The sequence below is a fragment of the Streptopelia decaocto genome (assembly GCF_964273445.1).
Source record: "Streptopelia decaocto genome assembly, chromosome: 1".
Taxonomy (NCBI): Eukaryota; Metazoa; Chordata; class Aves; order Columbiformes; family Columbidae; genus Streptopelia; species Streptopelia decaocto.
In genome coordinates this window covers 64,822,180-64,847,066 of record NC_138663.1, presented here as the reverse complement: position 1 = coordinate 64,847,066, position 24,887 = coordinate 64,822,180, and the positions used below count along the sequence as shown (strand labels likewise).

Below are 24,887 nucleotides of genomic sequence, written 5' to 3'. Positions count from 1 at the left end.
AATTCATGTGGGTTTTTGCTTTGTTTTGGGAGTTTTTTGTTGTTGTGTTTGTTTGGGGGATGGGGTTGTTGTTTAGTTTAGTTTGATTTTGTAATTTGGCATTTAAAATGCCAATTTCGCCCAGGCTACAGGGGGCGTGGGGCTGGAAAGATCTTGCTGATCCTTCTACCTGCACCTGCACTCCACAGGCAGCTCAGCAAGTCGCCCCATGCTGAGGATGCGACCCTCACTGTCTTCTCTTCTTCAGGGGACGGATCAAACACCTGGACGTGGTGACCCTGCTCCGGCGAATCCAGCCCCCCCTGGGCTTCGGGAAGCTCTGCCCTCACCGGGTGGCTTGCAAAGTAAGGCACGCCATGGCTTAGGGGGGGAAAGGCTGCGACCCACAGCGACTCAATAGCCCATGGTGGCATTTCCAAGCCGACCCCGGTGCCACGGTTCCTCTGGGTGGCAATAAGCCAGCCAAAGTGCAGGAGAGTCACCAGCAGGCAGGTTGTCCGCTCATCAGAGACATCAGAGCCCAGCCAGCCCTCTCTTGAGGCAGGAGAGAGCATCCACGACAATAACCACAGCTCTCAAATATCGAGCACTGCATCAACCACACGTATATTTGTGGTATCAGACACACATCCCAAGACAGATAAGGAAAGACAGAAATAACAGGGCAAGTAGAAGTATCTCTGAGATTTTCTTTGGGCTAAGCAGTGCACAAAAAGCGCCGTGCTATCTCTCAAGAGGTCGAGAGAGGTTCTCCTCCCCCTCCACTCTGCCCTGGTGATACCACACCTGGAATATTGTGTCCAGTTCTGGGCCCCTCAGTTCAAGAAGAACAGGGAACTGCTGAAGAGAGTCCAGCACAGAGCAACAAAGGTGATGGAGTGGAGCATCTCCCTATGAGGAAAGGCTGAGGGAGCTGGGGCTCTTTAGCTTGGAGAAGAGGAGACTGAGGGGTGACCTCATTAATGTTTATAAATATGTAAAGGGTGAGTGTCAGGAGGATGGAGCCAGGCTCTTCTCAGTGACAACCAATGATAGGACAAAGGGCAACAGGTACAAAATGGAATGTAGGTGGTTCCACTTAAATATGAGAAGAAACTTCACAGTGAGGGTGATAGAGCACTGGAACAAGCTGCCCAGGGAGGTTGTGGAGTCTCCTCTGGACACATTCCTGTGTAACCTCATCTAGGTGTTCCTGCTCCAGCAGGGGGATTGGACTAGATGATCTTTCGAGATCCCTTCCAATCCCTAACATTCTGTGATTCTGTGATTCTTGCTTAAATAACCAATAGGTATTAAACAGCAAGGTGTGCATGGTATTAAAATACAGGAAAGGCAAGGACAGATTTTCTGTGAAAATGTCTCGCTCATTTCTCTGGTTGCGAGACTACAGATATGAAGAAGTACTCTCTCTAGTGAATAATGATATGTTTGTAACCTTCATGCTTCCTTCACTTTAAGTTCTTTGTTAATCTCCTCACAAGTCCCAGCATTTGTATGTGACACTTGTAGTTGATTTTATATCACTCACAGAGCAAAACACAAAGCCTGAGGCCTGTACACAGAAATATATGACTTTTGTGGCCCACTGGCGACCCATTTCAGTCTGCTGTCTAGCAACCGTTTGTTGTCTCAATCTGGTTCAAACTCCCCAGTCTATGATTGCACTGGTAGTGATGGGGGATGACACCCTTTCCTCCAATTTGGTGCTAAACCAGGCTAGTTACATGAAAGTGGCAGAAGACAGAGCTTGAACAAAATCAACCCCTGGAAGTGTAAGAGTTCAACCCAAGTCTCTGGTGTCTCTTGCCTCCTGAGACAGAAGTAAGGACGTAAGATCTGGTGACTCAGTTACATCTGTTCCAGACATATGGTCTTGGTCTTACTGAAGTTCACCCTGAAGTTGCAACATTACTCAGCACTCTCTCTCTCTCTCTCCTACATGGCTTTATAGAATTACTGCAGACACAGCGTAGTTTTAAAAAGGAGAAGGGGAACAGCTGGATAAAGCAGACCAGTTTTCAGGTTCAGCTAATCCCCTTTCTCCAAGCTTGTCACCTAAAGAAAGACTCTGGCTCTCTATATACATTTGCACCTGGCACACCTTTAGTGCAGGCGAGTTTGCAGGTGCTTTATGAGGCATGAAAAAATCAGTTTGTTCCTGATAAGAATAAAAAGTGTCATTTAAAAGCCAAATGTTTTGGGGACTGGAAGAAATCTCTGTCCACGTAATACACTGTGGGCAAATGCCCACTGGGCAACACAAAGGTTAGAAAGCGATAGCCCCATTGAATAAAACAGGGTATCTATTATAGCAATGTGAGACAGACCCCATGGTAAACACATCATAGTCAGGACCATCAGTGGATATGACAAGCACTTATTTATAATTGTGTAAATAAATCCACAGGCTATGGATGTTCACATAAGAGGGATGGCAGGTCTGGAGGGCATCATGAGGGCACAAGAAAGAGCACGCTTCAATCCATGTGTTGGCAGTATCATTGTTGTCTTTCTTCTTACTCCACAGCGTCTTGTCTCCATGAATATGCCACTGAACAGTGATGGGACTGTCATGTTCAATGCCACTCTCTTTGCATTAGTCAGAACAGCACTGAGGATCAAGACAGAAGGTAAGAAGCTTGCTGACTGCAAGGGTACAGAGGTAGCTGAGTGGTGTTCACACCAAACTGTGCTGAGCTGGAATGCAATAAGGACATCTTGTGTAAAATGATCCCAATTACTCATATGCAGCACATGGCACATAAAAGCAATGTGAAGATGTTTGGAGGAATAATATCTTCTAGGGATGTTTCCACTTACCTAGAAATCTTGCGCTTCACATGGTATCATCATCACGTTCTTTACAATGGTCTCAAAGTTAAAAGTTTTAGATAATGTCTGCTCAAACAACAATCAGAGGAAGGAAGAAGGGCAAAGCAGCCTCACCTTGTGCAAACTGGTTAAAGAGCTGGGGCACTTTTTGATTGTTGCCACTTATCTTCCAATGTAAGAGAGGCAAAAGAGCTTGGACTCGGGGGTCTCACCTCACTAAAACTCCTCGTGTTCTTTCGTTAGCATGAGTTAACATCACATTGTAGTGACAGTGGTGTTGTAGGCTAAAGACAGATGAGAAGCAAAGGGACTGTTAATAGCTTTGCACAGACCAGCAGGTGTAGTTGGGGAAAGTATACAAGATTTTGGGCTCAGCTTGTCCTCTTTGTTGCACTCTGTCACCTGCTGTGATGAAAGATGTTGGTCCAGAGTTAAAATGTGGTTTCATGTATTCATGAGATGCTCTAAAAGAGCTTGTAGGTCTGTGGTTCACAGCTAAACACCTTTGTCTCAGGAGTGGCTGCATCACCTTTCAGGCATGGGAAAGTAGAGACCAGCAGAACCCTAGCTTACTGTGCCAGGGTTATAGTGACAGCTGAGCCAAAAAAAGTTGTAAAATTTAAAAATTGTATTAAGGCCTTGGTTGTCGTGCTAAACAGAATTTGACTGTAGCCAAAGAGGCTTTCCTGAGAAAAAAGCCAACCCCATCCATTGTAGAACATCTTTGTGCCTTATGAAACAGAGACCCAAGAGGGCTCATTTTTCTTGTCCATCTTAGGCTCAAACTCCCAGAGTCATTTCCAGTGAACTCCTGGGAAACCACCTAAAGCCTCAAACTGCTTTCTTTTTTGCCTTAGCAGGATCTTGTATGTGGTAAGAGCAGTGGTTTGAGAGCCCTCCTGAGTCAGATTTCTGCCTTTGATGCTGTCCACCTCTCTCACCCTCAGCAAGTTCCTTAGTGTCCCTGTCTTTACTGCATCCTGTTCAGAGAGAGTTACTGCCACGCAGAGCCCTGAGCAGCACACTGAGGAGTCTTGATGCTGGGGAGCAATAAGCAAAGCTGCAGGAAAGGCACCTTTAGGAGGACGAGATAGTGTTTTTGTAGACCTAGAGGGAGAGCTTCAATTATAAAGGGTTTGAATGTACATAAATCAAGAAATAAAATTGAAATAGAGTTGTTTGGGAGGAAATGGGTATCTAGAAGGAAAGGAGATAAATCAAATCTGCTTCACTCACTCTCAAAGGGGTTGTGTGTAATTAATGCTTCATTTAGCTCAGAGCCCCTTAGAGGAACATGTAAAGTCTAAGTTCAGACAGTTACAAAAAGGCTTGTTATAGCCTCTGCTGTTCTTCAGAGAATAAACTCAAACATCTTGGGACAGTCCTCTGAGTCAGACAGTGAAAGCCTTGCACATACCTGGAGTGCCTTGTCAGGCCACTATGCAGACTCCCCAGGGCAGACTCTTGGCATCATGTGAAGAACTTGATACCTGCTGGGAGGCAAATATTGCAACAGGTAATTCTTGAGAAATGCTGCAAGCAGGCCCAGGTCTTCAGATTTGTAGATGTATCTTTACCATCAATTACTAATATTTGCATTCTTCAAACCGTAGTTTTCCATTAACTGACCTCTATTCTCATCATATTAAACCTTCACTGGATCTCAGTTAAAATCTGAAGTATTAGATGAGATCGTTGCTTTTGGGAGGAAGTAGCACCATAGTCCTGTTGTTTCTGGCCGCTGCAGACTGTCAGTTAGTGACACAGTCACCTTCCTACCCTGAGATGACTATGCATATTTAGGAAGAAGACCTCTTGCTGTGAGGATCTTTAGCAACGGTCAGAGCATTTCTTTGCCCAAAACTTTCCACTACTGAAAAAGCTCTGATATTTTCCTCCTAAGATTGCCATGCCAGACATGAAATTGCTCCTCTGCAGGGTCTGCTTAATTCCTGTCTCTAATGATTTTTCACCCTGCAGGTAACCTGGAGCAAGCCAATGAAGAGCTGAGGGCAATAATTAAGAAAATCTGGAAGCGCACTAGTATGAAGCTGCTGGACCAGGTGGTGCCCCCGGCAGGTGGTGAGTGCAGAATCTTATCCCAATCTCCGAATCTCTTTGTCTTTTTCCCAACCTGACATGTCATACCGCACCTCATGATCATCAAGTAGAATATGGAAGACAGGCTTTCTTCTACAAGCTGTTACTTGTATTTCATCAGGCTAAGATCTGGTTTCACCTGTACTAACATGACTACCATGTTCTTACTGCTAAGAAATCAGGGAAGGAAGAAGAAATGTATAAATAGGAGTTAGAAACCTTCATTCTGAGATCTTGCCCCAGTTTGATCATAGGTATTTGCTCACCTGGACATTACCTAGTGCCTGCTGGGGGCAAAGGAAGCAGGCGGAGTTAACTAGCTCCAGGGAGGATCTGACTGTACAAGAGATACGACTTTACACTCAAGTTAAGGATGTAGACCTTTCCCATAACCCCTTTGTGTGTAGCAGATCTGCCTCTACTGTGGTATATGGCTTTTTTAATGTCATGTTACTACTTTCTACTATGATACCTGTCAAAGACTCGTACCTGGAGACAATCTTCAGCCAGTCTGAACTGATGTAACTGATTGCTGTGGGTTTCTGTGCAGTGTACCCGGTGGGCTGTAATTACAAGGCCTCTATGTGACTCATTTACTGGGCTTCTTGAGAGCCCAGATAGATGAACATCCAGTGTGACCTTCACTGACCTTCCAGGTGGTCCCAGGGGCTATAACACCAAACACAGTTGCAGCCAGATCCCGAACCTTGCTCAGCCCACTCTGAAGTCAGTGGATCATGTCTTATAAAATTTCAAGTGGGTTTGGAGAAGGAAGGAAAGTTACCTGGATAAAAACTCGGTGTACATTTTGGCTCATTGGCAGTTCATATTGAGTGAGAACACAGCAAGGACTGAGCCACGACTGCATTTCTGGGGAGAGGTCATAATTTAAGTTTGCTCATACCCATCCTAGGCACAGACAGGCAGAATTTCAATGCAAAGAAACACCAGATCGGGTCTGGGGTGGATGGTCAGTCAGATGCTGTGGGTGAGCCCAGATTCTGAATATGTTTTACCCGAGGCTATCACAAGACAGAGCAGCATGCATTGACCCAGACTGGGAGGCCACTGCTAGCAAGATCCTACATGGTAAATCAGTATCAGAGACTGCAGAGGTTAGAGGCACTTCACCATAACCACTGTACCTGCAAAGGTGCATAGCTATAGGCATTCTCTGCCAGCAGAGCTAGTCTATCCAGATGCTATATGCACCTCTCCTCCAGACTATTTACAGCATGCACTGGCTCTGGAGAAATCCCTTCCTTTAGCCCTGCATCCTGATACCAAAAAAAAGCAGAGATGTACTGCGGTACCTAGTGTTTCTGCTGCAAATTGCAAGCCTCACATTAGCAAATACATTGTTAAAAATCAGTTGCTTATTTAGTTACCATTTTTTTAATACCACTTTCCAGATGACGAGGTGACCGTTGGGAAGTTCTACGCCACTTTCCTGATTCAAGAGTATTTCCGAAAGTTCAAGAAACGTAAAGAACAGGGCCTGGTGGGCAAGCCCTCCCAGCGCAACGCTCTCTCCTTGCAGGTGACAAGCGGGCATAGGATGGACAGGGGTGGTACAATAGAGGCATTAGACCCCACTTCCCTCTCAGCCATTCTAGGGGCTGCAATGGGTTATCCCTACTCGAAAGGAGCTTGTAGACCCTTTGAATTACCACATCAATCCTTTTGGAGAAACATGTATGTACCACAGGCTACATCCCATAGCTGGAGGTAGAAGGCACGAGTGAGGTCTATCCACAGTTTATCAGTCTGCTGGTAATATTTGAAATTTGGGTTCCTTTTAGAGAACTGCTATGAAGTGTCCAGCAGACACTTGACTGATTACCACATTCATTCTACCCTTTCTGAGGGGAGTCAATATAACAGGGTCAGGGAGAGCATGTTGCCAAGAAGAAAAATCAGTTAAAAAGCACAAAGCATTACTGGATGCCAGGGCCATCCAACAAACAGGACATCATGCTCTAAGGCCTGGGATTTGTTCCCCACTGTGCTACATGTTCACTGGGTGGCCTACCAGGCTGTGTGAAAGAATGAGAAAGCCCCATTGTCCCTCGAGTCTAGAGTAAGAAAGAAGGGTGATTCTGGAGCTCCAGCAAGCTAAAAAGTGCTGCGATGCAGGCACGGATACAGACTGAGGTCTTGGCATACCCACAGCTTACCTCCCTGGATGAACTCTCTGGAACAGATTTCAGTCAGTGAGGGGTTTGAGGACTGTCCAGGTCCAGATGCCAGAAGTTTAGTTATTAAATCCATATTTAAGCTACTGATTAAAAAGAAGAGTACATGGTTCAGCTGGAACTGTGGCTGCTCTAGGGCTTCTGGTTGTAGATCTGAGAACCCAAAGTTGAAAGCATGCAGACTTGCTTAGTCAAGCCTGTGGATTTATGTCTATGTCCTGTTGTGATGAAGCCAAGGGACTAGCAACAAACGTTCCTGGGTTGGATTGCTAAAGGTTTCTCCCTCTGTAAGCTGGAGATGAAAGAACAGAATTTGTTGGTGTTTTTCTAGGAGCTGAGGATGCTCTATTAAGTAAAAGGACCCCACAGTGCTTAGGAAGAAATAGTACTGCTTTTATTTCTCATATACCCACTCGGAGATATGAAGCTCTATAGTTTGCTGTTTTGCAGGCTGGTCTGCGCACACTTCACGACATTGGGCCAGAGATCCGACGAGCAATTTCTGGAGACCTTACAGCTGAAGAAGAGCTGGATAAGGCCATGAAAGAAGCTGTTTCTGCTGCCTCTGAAGATGATATCTTCCGGGTAGGTGCTGAACAAGGTTACACGCTGAGGCTAGACCAGTAGCTGAGCTCAAAGAGTGTTTCATTCTCTTTTATGCACTCTGTATTTCAGCTGACTCCTCCTTCTTGTTTTCTAGACCCTACTAGAAAACAGAGTGGTGGAGTCAGGGTGCCAGGTCCTGAGATCTTTGCACAGTTGTTATCCCATTTTCTTCCCAGTGGGAAGTTTCCCTCATAAAACCTAAATAAAATCTGAAGGAAAACGGCCAAAGTCTTCCAAAAAGTACACCAGAATCCAACAGAGCTCCTATGGAAGGAAAGATTTTTCTGAGCAAGTTACCTAAACCTTCTCTTTCTTATTTCATTCCTATTCATTGTAATTGTCTCCTCTGGTAATATTTCCTCTTCTTTGGCATTTTCCTCCTTTCCTTACAGAAAGATGCTGTCAGACCTTTTCATTACTCATCGTCTAAACAGTAACATAACTGGCTCATTAAATCTTTCTCCATTTGTTCCTTCAGGTGATTAATAGTTTCTGATGCTCTTCTCAAATTCCCTCTCATGCCAAAATGTTGCTTTGCAACTGTACTGTGAAAACCAGACAGCAGTTACCTGGTTCTTGCATCCCTACCCAGTCCTGCATTTCCAAGACTGGTGGGAGGTGTAGAGGCACTGTTGCCTCACCTATGCACCTGGCCAGTCCTCTGAAATATCTTAGAAAGCTAAACCTTTCCCAGCTTGCATGTTCCCAGTTTCTCTGATAGAGAAGTCCCTGCACTGTACCCTGGCAGAGAGGGGACCAGTGCCATCATGCACACTTTCATCCCCACATTTTTTTTCCTCAGCAACAGGCTAAGCAGGAAACACCAGCGCCCTTGCACATTTTCTCATGCACAAAGGGAAATCATTTATGTTCTTTTGACAGAGAGCTGGAGGCTTGTTTGGAAACCATGTCAGCTATTACCAAAGTGATGGCAGGAGTGCGTTCCCCCAGACATTCACCACCCAGCGACCTTTGCACATCAATAAGTCTGGCAACAACCAAGGCGATACCGAGTCTCCATCTCATGAGAAGTTGGTGGACTCCACCTTCACTCCCAGCAGCTACTCATCTTCAGGCTCCAATGCCAACATCAACAATGCCAACAACACTGCCCTGTGCCGCTTCCCCAGCCCACCCAGCTACCCCAGCACTGTCAGCACAGTGGAAGGCCACGGAACCCCCTTGTCACCCACCATACGTGTGCAGGAGGCTCCTTGGAAACTACCTTCCAAACGGTAAGCTTCACAGCAGACAGTGGGTCAAAGGACCAGGGAGAGAAACGTGCATGTAAGCACCAGAGCACTGCTGCCTCTCTGCAGTCACCCACCAGACATTGACCCACCTGCAGCCTGGATTGAGCCTTCTGGTTCTCCACTTGTGCCCACGGTGCAACAGATATGCATCAGCTGACCACTGCAAAGCAGCAGCACTCTCACTGACCCACACACTTGATTTTGTTGGGCTTTATCATGAAGAAACCTTTGTAAGAACCAAAAGGAGCCTTATTTATCCCTCCTTCACCCCAGGAAAGTGTTTTATCAACTGGTGACTGACAGAGAAGGAGACTGTAATTCATCTCTTAAGCGTCCAAGGGGGAGCTTTGTAGAAGTCAGTGGTTTTTCAGTCAGTGGGTCACATCTCTACAGAGGTCACCAAAGGCATTCTGGGAGGAGGGAGGCAAGGTTTTCAGAGATGCCATACTGTTCAAAGCAAAGAAAATCCCCTTCTCTGGATGGCTTTCAGGCTGTCTGCACACAGATAACTAATATGAAAGGAGTATCAGTTTTGTCAGTGGGGAGTTTTTTAACCCTTTCAGTAACAGCAGGAAGGAGCTGGGTATGTTTTTTTTTCAGTACAGGGTGTGGGCAATGTGAAAAGCCAGAGAAATGCTGCCCAAGTAAAGGACAGAGGAAATTCAATGGGTGCAGAATTGCCCAAATAAACAGTCCAGTGGTGTTTCTATTTTGTGTCTTCCTGAGGGAGGCCACAGGAGTTGCCCAACATGTGTTACCATCTGCCTTCCCCCTTGCTGACCTGTGCTGATGTGACACTGCTAACATGGTGTTCTTTTCTCTCCTTGCTTCCTTGGGCACCTTCCTTGAATTAGGACGCATTACTACGAAACACTGGGACGGTACGTGTTCTCCCTCATACTTCTAATGCTCTCTGGGTGTAAGACCCATTGTTCGTCCCACTAAAAGTGCAAATCCCCATAAATGCTGAATAAAGTTCTTTTTTGTATCAGTAGAGCTGAAAAAGAAGTAATGATCACCATGACATCTCCAGAAAATACTCCCAACTCAGGGCTTTTCTGCCCACAGGCAGGTAGTGATGCATGGACTGTTTCCAGCTAGTTTCTAGATTTTGGGGTAGTTTTTTTGAGTTTCTAGCTGGGCTCACACATCTAGGCACTCTCTGATTCACAGCACAGTGACGTACACCCTGGCATGTTCATACAAAAATCCTGTATGGTTTTGGCTAAACAGAAACTGTTGAGTAACTTAGCAGTTTTACTTGCCTCCCACCTCAGCAGGAAGGTCACTCCTGCACTGTCCTACAAGCTATTTTATACCATGCATAGGCGCATTTCTCCCAGTGCTTTTTGCCTAAACCAAATAAGAAAATAACATTTCCTACCCAGTCCATGGAAGATGAAAAAAACCTGCCACACTGTTCTCTTCTGTGAATGCCTGTAACAGGCTGACATTGGCTCCAGTACCTCCATGTCAGTATTTCAAAGATTCACGCTACCTTCAGTTTTTACTCTGCTCCCCAGAAAACACAAACTCAGAATGGCATTAAATATGAGGACTGAGACATGAAACAGAGGGACAAGGAGGAGGCAAACGGGGAATTAAGGGCTGTCACACTTCGGGGTTTGAGCTGAATTCAGCAGAAGAACTCTGCAGTGAGTGAGGAGAAAAAAGGGACCAAAGATGGGAAAGACAGCAAGGAACAAGAGCATGAACAGGAGGCAGAGGGGAGAGATGATGCAGAGTACAGGATGTGGGAGGCAGAGACCATACAGCACAGAGCTGACAGGATGGCTACTGGTAGTGTCTAGGAGGCTTCTCCAACAAGGGGAAAAGCTGTATTTCCAAGAGCTCATCTCGGATTTTACTTCAAGTTCAGTGGGGTATATCTTTGGAAATGTGGTCAGTGCGATATGCACATTTATAGAGTACATGTAGTCACAAATTACAATAATATGTTTACATCATTATTGTTCAGCATTGATTTAAGAAACTCTTCCTCTGGAAGAGGACACAGACAAAGGTTGTTTCTTTGTATTTGTACACTCTGCAGCTCTGCTCAGTCATTGGTTTTTCTATGATAGCTCTTCAACATTATAATAAACTAAGACAGATGGAGCCTGTCATTCTTGTCTTTATAACAGGTTGTCTTTACCATCTCCATATCTTGACTTGTCTTTTTTGCTCATTAGCTCCAGTTCCAGAGACAGCCAGCTGGCAATTGTTTGCCAAGAGGAAGTGTCTCAGGATGAGACTTATGATGAAAATTTGAATGAAGACATTGAGTACTGTAGTGAACCAAGTCTGCTCTCTACCGAAATGTGAGCTTTGCAGCTTTAGTCAAGGTGTTTGGGTGGTTCTTTAATTGAGGGGGAGAGGTGGGAAAAGGTGACATTTTCCTACAGAAATTTCAATTTATGGGCTAAGGCCAGAAGACTTTAGTCAGATAACTCATATATCAGAATTATTTTTTTTAATGCAGTTCAGCCCTGAGAAGTAACATTTAAAAGATACTTCACCTAGAATTTTCCTTCTTCTCTGAGTGAGACATCTGGATCTGCAGGGCCTGCCCCATGTTCCCTTCTACCATCTAATGTTCCCAAATCTCATCTTTAGAGTGGTCTCTTCCTCATGGTCTCTTATTACTGCTCCTGGATCAGCTATAGCTTGAAGCTAGCTCGCTACTGCATCCATTTGATAGCATGATCTTCTGGTTTCCCTGCTGGAAGAGGGGCTGTTCCATCCAATATCAGCTGCTTTTCTATAATCCCTCTGTTCTCCTTTCCAGGCTTGCATACCAAGATGATGAAAACAGACAACTCACTCCACCAGAAAACAACAAAGGAGAGGACACCCGGCACTCTCCGAAGAAAGGGTTTCTGTGCTCCTCGGCACTAGGTAACCTCCCAACACAACACATGGGCTGTGCTTTCCTCTGCCTCTGTTGAGTTCTCACCCGTTGCTGGAGGAATCCCAGTGTCTGTGGGCACTGGTGTTGCTCTTTGCTGCATGTAACTTATGAGAACTGGAATCCCATGGCGTGCATATGATCGCGATCATGCACATGACTCTCTTGGCTGTATGCTCAGTCAACAGATGAATTTGTGGCTGTTTGGATAGTCCATGGCTGTTTGGATAGTCCATGTGATTTGTTTGATTAAGCCCGCCTGTGAATTAGGGGAGTTTATTAGAACACCGGAGGCTCTCCAAACAGTCACCAGGGAGTCACCGGATGGGCTAACATTGAGCCTATGGTGTTCTACTCTGTGTGTATTCAGCAGGGAGGAAGCAGAGAGTGTCTCTTTTGTCTGCTATAAAGAAAACAGTGACTTTCAGATTAGGTTAATACAATACAAATTTGCTTTCTGTTGCGTTTGTACCTGGAAATTTTCAACTGTTTGAGTGTGCAGACTATGCTCAGGCGAAATCCATGAATCACAAGATTTCATGAAATTACCAGGACAAATGTGAGAGGCTAGAAGAAAATGAGCTCTTTTTTGTAGAATATTTTTCGGCCTTTTTCATGAGTACTGGTGTGGAGAAAAGGAATATTTTGGGGAGAAACTACAAAGAATCCTGTATATAAAATATACATAATATATAACATATATTATAAAATACATAATCTGTAAAATATATTCATACCAAAACTGTGACAGACTAGGTAGTGTGATGCTTAAAGTGAGGCTACTGAGTCTTTACTCAAATCCTTCAGGATGCTTGTACGATTGAGTATTTTAAAAGCATTTCCTTTATCTCTAAGGCCGAATTTGCAGTCAGTCCTTGATACAATGCTTCATTAACTACATGCTAGTGAATAATTATACAGTGATATCATACTTGTTTTACTAGTTTTTTTTCTCTAGAAAGAGGAAATACTTTTCATCTGCATTGTACCTTTCATTCTCTTGGTTATAACACATTTCCTCCAACCTCTGAGAGGGCCTCTTCTCAACAAATCAGTATTATAGATACCTACTATTTTCAGAATCCTAATTTTTTCCTTCTTTAGAAAACTGGCAATGAGATCAGGAAGTCCTCAAAGTATTTTAGTGTGCCATGAAGCTCTATCTTTAATACTGGATTTATTTGCCATTCTTCAGAAGTAAAGCCTGTGCACTTGTCATAAACATATTTTGCAGTATTTTTAAATGCCTGCATAGGAAGTACCCTTCTCATATTTACAGAAGTAAAGTTTAATTTTATCTCAAGTAAACAATGCGACTATTTTAATAGTTCCCCCTAAAATGTTGTGGGGCTTTTTCTCACGAGAAGAAAAGCTTTTTTCGCTTCCCTTCTTTCCAAATTTTGAAAATGCTTCATGTCTATATAAGCAGCCTTCCATTCACCAGTGAATTCAACCATTCATTAATTCACTGCCACTTGACCTTACTACAGACACAGCCTCAGAAACTGTGGGATGTCTGGCAGCTAAGGGACAAAGATCACACGCGAGCAGGAGGCTGGTGTCACCTGAGCAGCCTGACATCCCCTCCTGTACATTGTGTGCAGCCAGGCATAGCGCCAGAGCCTCAGCTGCCATCATCAGTCTGCTGGGGGCCTTACCTGGGCCAGAGAGGTCTGAGAACATGGCCACTGCTTAGGAAGGAAATGAGCTGCATGGTGTCTACCAGGACAGTGTTTTAAAAGAGGAAAAATTAAAATCATGGTGTAGAATTTTATCTTGCAGCTTACTTGGAAGGTAGTGCTGGTTGGCCCATGATGCTTTACTGCTTTTTGTAAATACAGTTGCTTTCAGGAAAGGCAAGGTGTTGAGGAAAAGTGGATACAGCATAAAATGTGGGTGTATTTGTTATGTCTCCAATGGGATTGCACTAAGAGAAATTGAAAACAGATTACCTGTCATATGTTATGAGTGATGGACACAGTTGTGTATAATTGCTGTTTCAGGTCGAAGAGCATCTTTTCACTTAGAGTGTCTGAAAAGACAGAAAAACCAGGGCGTAGATGTCTCGCAGAAGACAGTTCTGCCTTTGCATCTGGTACACCATCAGGTAAGCATTAATAAACACAAAGTACTCAGCAATGTAACTGGGACCCTACCATCTGCAGTGCCCCCCCCCCATTCTATCCCAACCAACTTTTTAAAAACCATTTGGGATAGTTTCTCACCCATATCAAAGGTTCCATTTTTAGAAATCGTATTTGCCATCATGCTCATTCCTGCTCCTAGGATTTTTATCATTCCCGGAAGAATGCTACAGGAACATGTCCTTTGGAGTCAGCAGTTATCATTTTCTGATGTTCATGAAAGAGTTAAAAGAAACAAACAAACAAACAACAAAAAAAACACAACAACGACAAAAAAAAAAAAAAAACAACCACCTAGCTAAAAGGTAAAAATAACTACCCAAATTGCATGGGCCAGTGAAATTACACTGACTTTGATGGTAGTATGCACATGAATAAAATGTGCACGGTCTACTTTAATATTCAAGGTAACCAGTAACTGTAATTAATCATTTTAAAACATAAACTGATTACACGTAATTAATCAGCTTATTAAGCCCTTTGTAACTGCATTCAGCAGCCTAGCAAATGTATGCTTAGGCACAGACCTAGATGATTAGCCAGCTGTCATAGTCCAAAGTAGATTTGTGTCTTTTAGTTTGATGACACCACCTTTTGTCACCATAAAAGAAACAGGTGCAGATGGTGGTGCCAGCCTTGCAAGTGGGGCATCCTGCTCTGTGCGGCTCCCCGAGGCAGGGCAGAACAGCCTTCCCACCTCCTTAGGCTGCCACAGGGGCAGAGAATGCCACGTGGCAGGGGCTAAAAGGAGTGAGAACTCCTAGCAGAGGAGTGAGAGATGAGTGCACTTGAGGCTCCCTGGCTTTTCTCACCTCCACTCCCAGCCAGTTATCCTTTAAGGAATAGAACATAAAGCGGAAAGATTGCCTGTGCTGAGCACAACAGATTCAGTTGTTCATGAATGCTTGAAGGGGTATTCTCATGAAATACTCATACATCATGACACGTAAATATATACAGCTGAACCTCAAAGCAATCCCTAAGAGCTTCTTTCAACCTCCTCAGTACCATAAATTTAGGACAAAACACCTTATATATGTTTCTGCCAACAAGATGAGAAACTGGTTCTTTTGTCCTGCCTGACAGATCCAGGGCTCTCCTTGAAGTCCCAGCAGTTTAAGAGATGTGCTGAAACCATCATATCTTGCAGGGCGTGACTTACACAGATGAATTTTTAACAGCTTGCTTCCTCAATTAAATCTGATAGGAATCTGACATCTAATCCCTGAGATAATCTTGGTGAAGCTTGTAGATAACTAATAATTGATTATTTTGTTCTTCTGTCACTGAAATAATCAGCGCAGTATGGTTATCAGTTCCCAAGGATTTCAGTGGCAGATGGACTGAGTTTCGCTTCATTTTAGATACCTTAAAGTCAGCTGTCTACATAGTTTTAACCAGCCAGTTCAGTCTCACTGTGGTCAATAGAGGCAAAGAGCATCTCCAAAGGGCAAGTATAAGTCTTGTCTAAGTCTTGTCCTCCAGACAGCATTTTCAGGTAGGTATCCAAAGGAGACAGGAGACTTGCTGGTGTCTCTCTGCACCAGAGGTGTCCAACTTATTTTCACTGGGGCTACATCAGCCTCGCAGTTGCCTTCAAAGGGCCAAATGTAATGTTAGGGCTGTATAAATTTAACTACTCCTACACTCCCACAGTGAAAATGAGTTTGACACCCCTGCTCTACACAGTCAGCTCAGACTAAACACATAGCCTTCAGATATCTGAAGGTGGATGAGACTAACCCCAACCCAAACAAGAGGATTCTCTGCAACACAATCCACATGCTTTTGTATTTTCTATGGATTTATTCATTTGCTCGTACTAGGCAGTAGTGAGCTCTGTGAGATGAGCTTATGACTCTGACGGCATTGCTTACGGAACAAGGCAGCAGTCACCATTAATAAGGCATCAGATCAGCCCTGTGCAGCAAGAGGTTTCTTGAGAAATTTGTCATAAAAGGAGGCCGGATGACTCAGAGGTTGTGTATATGATTACAGGAAGGACTGGAAGGCTTGAAGTATAATCATCATTGATCCTCCCACCAACAGCAGATGCCTTAAAATCCAGTGGTAGATTTATAGTTATTGCCAACTGCAGACACATATAAAATTCACATCTGGTATCTGCTCAGGTTCCACAGTAGACGCTAACAGAAAACACAGCAATTGGCAGTAAAAGCTAGCAGCATGGGTGGTGGCAGTGGTGGGAAAATGAATTGCTGTCTCACCCACTGGAGAAGAGGTGGTGTTTCTGGCAAGGCTGTGGGGACCAGGCTACATCCCTCCTGTCAGTGCAGTGGCTCCAGGGCTGAAGAACCGCAGTCATGTGAGTTTTCAGTCTGGTGCTTGGCAATAGTGCAGGATACGCCATTTAAAGGAAAGCTTACAAAATGAGTTCACAGGAAACATCCAAACCCTTCCAGGAGCTAGCAACTGTTTTCACAAGCCTCAAGATCCTCCAGGCTTTTCTCGGGTAGTTTCTCCAGAACCTCCTTATTCCAGCCCTGCTGCTAAGAGCAAGTTTTCATCTGCATTGTTCCTCCTCTGTCCACAGGCGTTAGCGGTGGCCGGCCTGAGTCCCCTCCTCCAGCGAAGCCATTCCCCCACCATGTTTTCTCGGCTGTGTGCTACACCCCCTGCAACCCCCTGCAGCCGTGGCTGGCTGCAACAGACCATCCCGACTCTGCGTCTCGACAGGGCAGAGTCCAGCGAGAAGCTCAACAGCAGTTTCCCGTCAGTTCACTGCGGCTCTCGGTACCCGGATGACACCGGCTCCAGCAGCCCGAGGAGAGCCAGGCCGGTCTCCCTCACTGTCCCCAGCCAGAGCGGAGGGAGCAGCAGGCAGTTTCACGGCAGCGCAGGCAGCCTGGTTGAAGCGGTAAGACTACAGAGCCACAAAGGACATGAGCAGTGTCATGATCAACTAGAAACGCGGCCCTCGGAAGAGGAGGGCAACAGATATATTGCTGCCCACAATGCCAAGGGTGGGAGAGCCCATCTCCAAGCAGGGGTTAGCAGTGTGCATGGGAGGAGAAGGAGTGCTGGGTAAAACACAGCGGTAAAGAGGGTTGTCTTGGGATGCAACCGGGTTGATGATGCAGAGTACTAACGTATATCTTTGTCTCTGGTTCCCTACCTGCTTTTGAAGGTCTTGATTTCGGAAGGACTGATGCAGTTTGCTCAAGATCCAAAGTTCATTGAGGTCACAACCCAGGAGCTTGCAGATGCCTGTGACATGACGATAGAAGAGATGGAAAATGCAGCAGACAACATTCTCAATGGTAACAGCAAGCAGAGCCCCAATGGCAACCTCTTGCCGTTTGCTAACTGCAGGGACCCAGGGCAGGACAGTGCAGGAGAGGAAGAGGAAGAGGTGCAGAACCCGGATTGTAGAAAAAGTCAGGAGGAGCTCAAGGACAGCAGGATTTATATCAGCAGCCTGTAGTTGCCAGGGCTGGAAGCGATGCTGGTTTTTTATTTGTTTCAATGTTCCTAATGGGTTTGTTTCAGAAGTGCCTCACTGTTCTCGTGACCTGGAGTAACCGGAACAGCGTTCTTCATTCATTTCTGTTGGGACGAGTCGCAGAGTTGGGTGGTGTAAGAAAGCTTTTCAGGAGCGGATAGAACCCCAGCACGTGTCCATGAAGGAAGAGTGAGGAGGAGGAAGAGGAGGAGGAGGAGAGCCAGCTCCCTCTTTTTTTCAGTCCCTGCACAAGGAACGACGGCTGCCTCCTGAGCGCAAAGGGGAACCTCAGCCTCCCGCCGACAGCCCTAGCCAAAAGGACCCTGCCTCAAACGGGTGTCTTTCGACTTTGCTTGTAAAAAAAATCATTTTGCACATATTCTGTATGAGCCTCACCGTCTCCATAAAGCCAAGGCCCTCTGACGCGGGAGGAGAGGAGGACTTCTGCTCTGGATTCCCGCACCGCCCAGGGAAGGAGGAAGCAGAAGCCCCGGGGCGCCCGCGGGGCAGGTGTCGGCGCTGCCCGTCTCTGCCCAGACTCCCAGGCAAGCGGTCTCTGCCAACCAATCTGAGCTAAGGCAGCAAGTCCTGCCAGCCAATCAGAGCTCGAGCAGTCACTTTCCAGCCAATCCGAGCTCAGGCAGTCTCCTGCTGACCAATCGGAGCTCAGATAGCCGGCCATGCCAGCCAATGGGAGAGTGAGGAGCAGGCTCTGTGGCGGGGCTGAGCAACCTGCCCTGCACTTGCTGAAGTGGTGGTGGGCTTGCGTGGGTCGCTCCTTGTTTTGCAGTTTGATATTTTCTTGAGAGCATGTTGCAGTTTTTATTTTGACTTTTTTTTTTTTTTTTTTTTTTTTTTTTTTTAGGGAGAAGGGAGTGTTTACAATGTTTTGTAATCACCTACCTTTTTGTTTTGGTTTATTTTCACCTTTGCAAATGTTAAATTGGTTTGACCATGCTGTATTATTTAAACTGTTTTATTTTTTCTCCATTGAAATTTGGTAGAAGTATAATGATAGACGAGTTTTACCAAGCATTATGTACACCAAGAATTTGTAATTTTATTTGCTAGTAATTGAAAACTCCTTTTTTTGTTGTTGTTTTATAATTTAAAGATAGTAGGCAATGCACTTGATATAGTCTTGCACATTTGAGTGATTGATTTGGGTTCTTTTTAGTGCTAAGTATATCTGCGAGTGTGGGAGCAATACAGAGCGAGTGTGCGTGCGGGTGTGTGTAACTGCATGCAGTTCTCCACATCCTGGTTTGGGCTGCAGGAGTTCTGTATCTGGGGCCATTTGAATGCAAAAACAAACCACTGTCTCTGCTTTTGAAAGAGGAATCAGTAACTCTTTGCATTTTCTGTTCCACAAGATATGCAAAAACAATGCAATAATATTAATTTTAAAAATATAATTGTAAGTTGTGTTGGCATTAAAACTGTATAGAAAAAAATTGGGGGGGTGGGGAAACAAAAAAAAAAACAGAAGGCGTTACGCTTTGATATATTCCGTGTGATGTTTTATTGCATTGATAATGTTTCTGTTGAAGAAACCGTTATACTTGAATTCAGGTCAGTTTCAGTATTTTTCAAATATTTTTTTAAAATGAATTGCAATTGTGCCAAGCAAAGATAATGAATTGAATTAAATTTGTTTTAAAAAAAAAAAGAGGGCAAAAAAAAGAAAAAAAAAAGAAAAAAATAATCACTTCTTGTATATTTTGCTGCATGTCAAGTGAATCATTTCGTATTTGGAATGTGCCAAGCTTTACCTTTGAACTTTTAAGTGCTTTTCTACGTGTGGTTGGGGAAAGGGGTACTATTTTTTTTTCCTTTTTTAATTTGTACAATGAACAAAGTGTACCTGGTGTAAGTATTCTGCAATCCACTGACAGGTTGAACGTTACTGATTTTGCATATCTTGTGTTCATTTTTGTTCTTCTTCACTCCCTTTAAACATGCACGATGACTTTATTGGTAGAGAATCTTTTTTCCCGAGACTGGGACATTTTATTCAGGCTTTGTTCTCTTTCCTTTTGCTCAGTTTCTCCAAAGGTCTCATCCTACTTGAGGGTGGCAAGACCCCCAAGCCTATTTGGCAGATCCATCCTACATATTCAGCTGGCACCAGCAATTCAAGGAACAAGGGAAAATAAATCTTCCTTTGAATTTATTTTATGAAATAGTTAACCCTGATCAATCATAAGAGGATCCTGGGATAAGCAAAGGCAAGAGACAGAACTGTTAGCAAAGTAAAATTATCAGACTCTAGTCTGGACTGAAAGCAGAGGGCAGGTGAGGGAGGGAGCTCTGGATCATTGCTTAGGAAAATTGCTGCAGTCTGGTCGAGATGAAGATGTTACCTTACTTTCTTGTGTTCCTGTGCATGGCCCTCTTCCCAGCCTTTAGTGGATGGGTCAGATTCTAAGTCACAAAACATCTGATGGCACAGCATGTCCCAGTTATATTTCCCTCAGAAGAGTGTGAACCTCTCTTGACTTTCCCCACACCGATAGATGGCCCCAACCTGTGAGAGAAGCTAGAAAACCAGGCAGGTATTGTTAGATTTTATGCAACTGATTTTTGTCTAGACTGCTGCTGTTTTTTCTCCCTTCTCAAGATGCCTCACAAACTGGCAGATCAGTGCTGGGCTACGAGGTGTGATCTGACTCAGAGCTAAACTTTCATTCAAATATTGAGCTTCTGCAGCTGGCTGAGAACATCATTTATCGTGTATGTTGATTACACTATTTTTGTAATGCCCTCATTTTTCTTCTCAATTCTCTGGGGCACAAAGCAGAAATAGCAAAGGATATTTTTGACAGTGCACTTTTTTGAACCGGCCAGTAGCAGCTCAAGATACCTGGCAAACAAATCCTTTTAAACTAGAGAAATATGAATCAATTTATACAACCATCTGGCATCAGAGTCCTAATTCAGGACTTCCCTGGAGAAAGTAACCAGCTGATGTCAGTGAGTCTCATTCTTTCCATCCCTCATGCATGTACCGAGGTGGGCACCCAAGCGCATCTCCCTTTGAGAATTGACTGTAGGTAGTACTCAAGTGCTCCAAAGCTACTTGAAAGGAAATAATGCTGTGCCCAGATGCTCCTGAAAACTAAATCAGTGCAAGGGCTCCCTATCTCATCTTCTTCCACTAGAAAGTCCATCTGACCCTCCCTATGGGAGACAGAGGTCTTCTCTGCTCCTGATCTAAATTAGTGGTGGCAGTGGGTGATTTGGATGCTTGACAGTGCATGACATCTTTTAAGATTTTTCTTGATGGGAAGGAAAATGGTGGAAAGGATTGTGCCACATATGTTCCGGGTAAAACCTGTGACTCCTTTGGGGGTCAGAGCCTACAATGACCACAGGAAGTCCTGCTCTCTGCTGGAAGACCCCTTAGGTCCTGCAGAGTGGCAAATACGTGGCTAGCAGAGAATGCAGATGACTTCTGTGTTTTGAGGGGCAAGCATTAAATTTAGTAATTGCTGATGCCAGCTGTCCAAATTTCTCTTTCTGGGGAGGGCAGCATATTTTATTTTTCATTTGAGGTACTTCAAATGTGCACATTGTGACAGGCCTGAGCAAAGAGCTACTGCCTCCTTCAAGTGAGGTGGAGTCTGGGGGACGGTGGGAAGGCAGGGGCAGGTTTAATTCCTGGAGTGTCCTTCTTTCCCTGTGTACGGAAGTGGATGGTGGGTACAATCACTGCACTGTGGATGCAAGCTTTGAAGCAACTGATGGCTGAAGAGTGGCATGGAAGGAACGGGGAAAGCGATCTGCTGTTCACCACTGGGCATCTCTGACTTGCAAGAGTACACTGCAGACTAAAGACGTTTCTTATAAAACAACGAACCTCCTCCCTGTATCACTCCTGCTCATTATTCCAGGCAGTACTGGGCCAGCCACACCAGGTGCATTTCTTTTTTCCTTCCTTATTTCTGTGTGGCTGATGTGATGGGGAAGAAAGTGGAACTTATGATCCAGAGCTGGAGTTACGTTACCCACAGACCTTTTCTGCATCATCTGCCTCTTCAGCTGGACACGTGAACGATGATGGTGTAGATGCTGCTGCTACTGTAGGGGTCCCGCCTGTTTTTGTACCCTGCCCACCACACCCCAGCACGGAGGGACAGCCAGAGAGGCGCCATGTACAGAATCGCATCTGTTTCTGCTTTGTTTTCTGACTCAGAACCCTGCCCCCAATGACTACAACAACAATGACAACAACAACAACAAAAAAAGGGCAAATGCATTTTTTACATTTCTTGATAATTTCCAAAGCAATGTATCATTGCTTTCTTTAGACTGACGCCAATATAACAGTTGTATGGGTCTCAGCCAGGCTCCTGTGTCTTTTCTGCCTGATAGTTTCAGATTGGTGTATGAAATGTATGCGCGTTTGCACACAGACACAATCATAAGAGGTGACAGCAGCACCAGCCTGTGGGGTTGTTCACCTGTGTCACAGATGAAGTTGAAGGCCTTGCTTCACGCGTATAGGTGAGAAACCCCAACCCGTCAGTCCAGTGAGCTGAAGTGAAGCAGCCCTACTGAGACAGAACCCAGTATCTGAAGATATACACATGGTCCCGTTGCAACTGTCCCCATGACAGGGGCAGCCTGGGGGAGAGGAACACTAAACAGGGAATCTGGAGCACAACGAAGGTGATACAACAAGGAAAATCCAGTCAGGGGCTTCTGATAGCAGTGAGATTTTATCAGTTCCCACAATGAAAATTCTAGTTCACATAAAGAAAATATTCAAGGCTGTCAGATGCCCCAGTTCCCATCTTGCTAACAAGAGGACAGAGGGCAGTAGAGGCCAAGGAGATTGTATTCATGCCAAGAATGTGGAAAACAGATCTGGGCCCAGAAAAATTTGATTATATCTTTCCTCCATTAATTTTCTTCTCCAAAGAAGCCTAAAGAAATATAAATTTAAATAGCTGCACAGAGTTTCTTTTATTCTTCTTTTAAATGCTGTGAAGTTTTAAAAGTTTTATTCTGGGTTAGGAAACTCAGGATCCACAAGGTTTCCAGTGGGACCTCAGTCTGTTGTGCTTTGTTCTCTGTTGCTGCTTTGTTTCCGGACAGCTGAAACCCCTATGGCCTTGCTGCTACAGCACCCTGAGATGTGGCAGGTGAGGGCAGAAGCACAGATGAGAGGTATGTCTTGTGCTGAAGACAGACTGGTCTCCAATTGCTTTCAGTAGCATCACACTGGAATGAAAATAAAAACCCCTTTTCTGACATAAACTTTAGTGTTCTAGTTAAATCCTCCATTCTTCCCCTGCCCCTTGCGGGGGACTTGACTGAACTGTTAACACTTGAGCATTAAAAAATAGGTCTTCTTTAGGGGCACAGGGTTTGACTAAGTTGCTAAATGTGGGCATCTACTGCCACTTGAGATACCCTACAGCAGTCTGCCCAGCCAGCAGCAGCTGGTCCAGAAAGACACAACTCTTCCCCAGGGCTGGTGTCACAGCTTCCAGCCCCAGGTGGATGGCAGAGACCTCAGGTGGCAGGAGACAATTAGGCAACTTAATCAAGTCCCTGTCTAAAGGGCTAATTGAGAGAAGCAGCACCAATGACTGATGTAATAAGGGAATCTTCATTAAGCATTACCAAGGGCTTAGATAGGCACCATCAGGAGATCATCTCCATGCTCCCATGCTGTTGTTTTTCTACACCACATCACCCAGACAGCCTCTGCTCCTGCAGCCTGAAGTTCAGGGCGGTCTGCCCAGCCTTTAAGTTAGGCCAGAGTTAGTGGCTGCATCCCAGACCCAGCACAGCAGGGGCAAGCCCAGGCAAGAGCAGGCACCACTCCACCCACAACAGATTTTTTTCTGCCAGCATTCAAACAGCCCCTTTCCAAAGCATTTTCCTATTCAAGACAGTCCCACAAACTCTGACACCACTCATTAGCCTCACAGTTTGGATTATGAAATCCATATATTTTTTCTGCTGCATTTTGCCCAGCCAGGCAAAATGCAAGCTTTTTCCCAAACAGGTTGTAATGCTTCTAGTATTTTAAGCATCCTAAGCCAGTCTGCTCCCATCTCAAGCACCTAGGTAGGCTGGCAGCCAATACTACCTATACATCACCAACCTTATGATCGCTCATAGAAGTGATTGGTTCAGGCTTATTCAGTCTCTACAGTTTGAATGTGGGATGATTTCAGAGGAGGAGGAGTGAGATTGTAAATATCTCTTTAACAAACATTGCTGCATCACACACACACACACAAAAGGGGGAGATACTTTTAAAACTGCCTTAAAAAATCAATTCTGAATGATTAAATCTCCCTCCAAATGATTGCTGCTCGACAGAGCAAGGGGTACGTCGCTTTGGGTGAATTCTGGCAAGAAGTGGTCGGAATCTAATCCAGTTTCAGGAATGAAAGTGTAATTTAGGAGCTGATCTCTCAGTCTGAATTCTCATCAGCACCAACAACTGAGCACTGCAGGATCAAAACTGTTTAAGTTGGAGGCGGGGGTAGAGTTTCTGGTCCGTATCTGCACAGTTTGGGTCTGGCCCGGCAAGGTACTGCACACCTGTGTTTCCCAGTGACTTCAGGGAAGATGGGGTTCCTCAGCACCTCTTAAGTTCAGGCCCTGGAGCACCATTTCCTGCTCTGATCATCAGCTATAAATGTTGATAAATATAAGTGTTTTGCCTTCATTTGAATTGCCCAGAGCTGTAAAATGACCTCTCTCAAGTATAAATCAGTCCAGATATGAACCTCCTCTCCCACTCTTCCCTGCCCATCCTCCCTTGCAACTCCACCCAAGCCCTTCCCTGTCTCAATTCTTTACCTCCTTCCACAATTTTATATCTAGTTTTCATGAACCCACAGAAATGCTTTTGTAAATAATGCTGTACAGTTTGTAACTGTCATGTAAGCCTGTCATCAGTGCCAGAGTCCGTCTTGCCCTCTCGCACGTTTTAAAATCAACAGAGGAAAGTTAGAGTGAATGGCCCGCCAGTGAGCTATAGGGTCATCTCTGTGTGGGACAAATGTATATTCCTGTAAGATTGCATTTTTATCTAAGGAATGATGTTATTTTAAAATTGCTAATAAATTTCTAAACAATGTCCAGATTTGTTTAATATTGTAAGTGGTATCAGAACTCCTTTGACATTGCTCCCTTCTCTCGGCAGTGGCTGAAAAATAAGACAGCTTCCTGCAGCCCCTTATTTCCCTTCACCAGTCCCACTGCCGTTCATTGGCTCTCTTGTGTATTTAAGGACCTGCAGAGCAATCTTGGACAGTCACAGCCTGCCCCGTTAAAGAGTAACTTGCGAAATCCAACCACGCTTTGTACTGTTGTCGCTACAGAAATTCTGCCATGTCATGATGTCCAAAGTGTGACTCA

The 24,887-nt window shown here is 44.8% G+C and overlaps 1 protein-coding gene across 20 annotated transcripts in view; it reads left to right on the top strand.

Annotated features, from left to right (window-relative positions):
* CACNA1C (calcium voltage-gated channel subunit alpha1 C) overlaps positions 1–24,606 on the top strand; it is a 490,018-nt gene extending 465,412 nt beyond the window's left edge. For 13 of the 20 annotated variants that reach the window (XM_082047656.1, XM_082047663.1, XM_082047666.1 and 10 more), the window contains 11 exons: positions 248–344; positions 2,528–2,630; positions 4,813–4,914; positions 6,345–6,472; positions 7,578–7,712; positions 8,616–8,968; positions 11,179–11,307; positions 11,775–11,884; positions 13,898–14,001; positions 16,593–16,916; positions 17,187–24,606. In XM_082047656.1, the coding sequence (XP_081903782.1) occupies positions 248–344; positions 2,528–2,630; positions 4,813–4,914; positions 6,345–6,472; positions 7,578–7,712; positions 8,616–8,968; positions 11,179–11,307; positions 11,775–11,884; positions 13,898–14,001; positions 16,593–16,916; positions 17,187–17,483 (1,882 nt within the window). In that variant the 3' untranslated portion in view covers positions 17,484–24,606. Of the gene's footprint in view, positions 1–247; positions 345–2,527; positions 2,721–4,812; positions 4,915–6,344; positions 6,473–7,577; positions 7,713–8,615; positions 8,969–9,840; positions 9,868–11,178; positions 11,308–11,774; positions 11,885–13,897; positions 14,002–16,592; positions 16,917–17,186 lie in introns of all 20 variants that reach the window. The other 7 variants (XM_082047657.1, XM_082047674.1, XM_082047671.1 and 4 more) reach the window with 2 other exon arrangements.
* Positions 24,607–24,887: the final 281 nt, after the last annotated feature.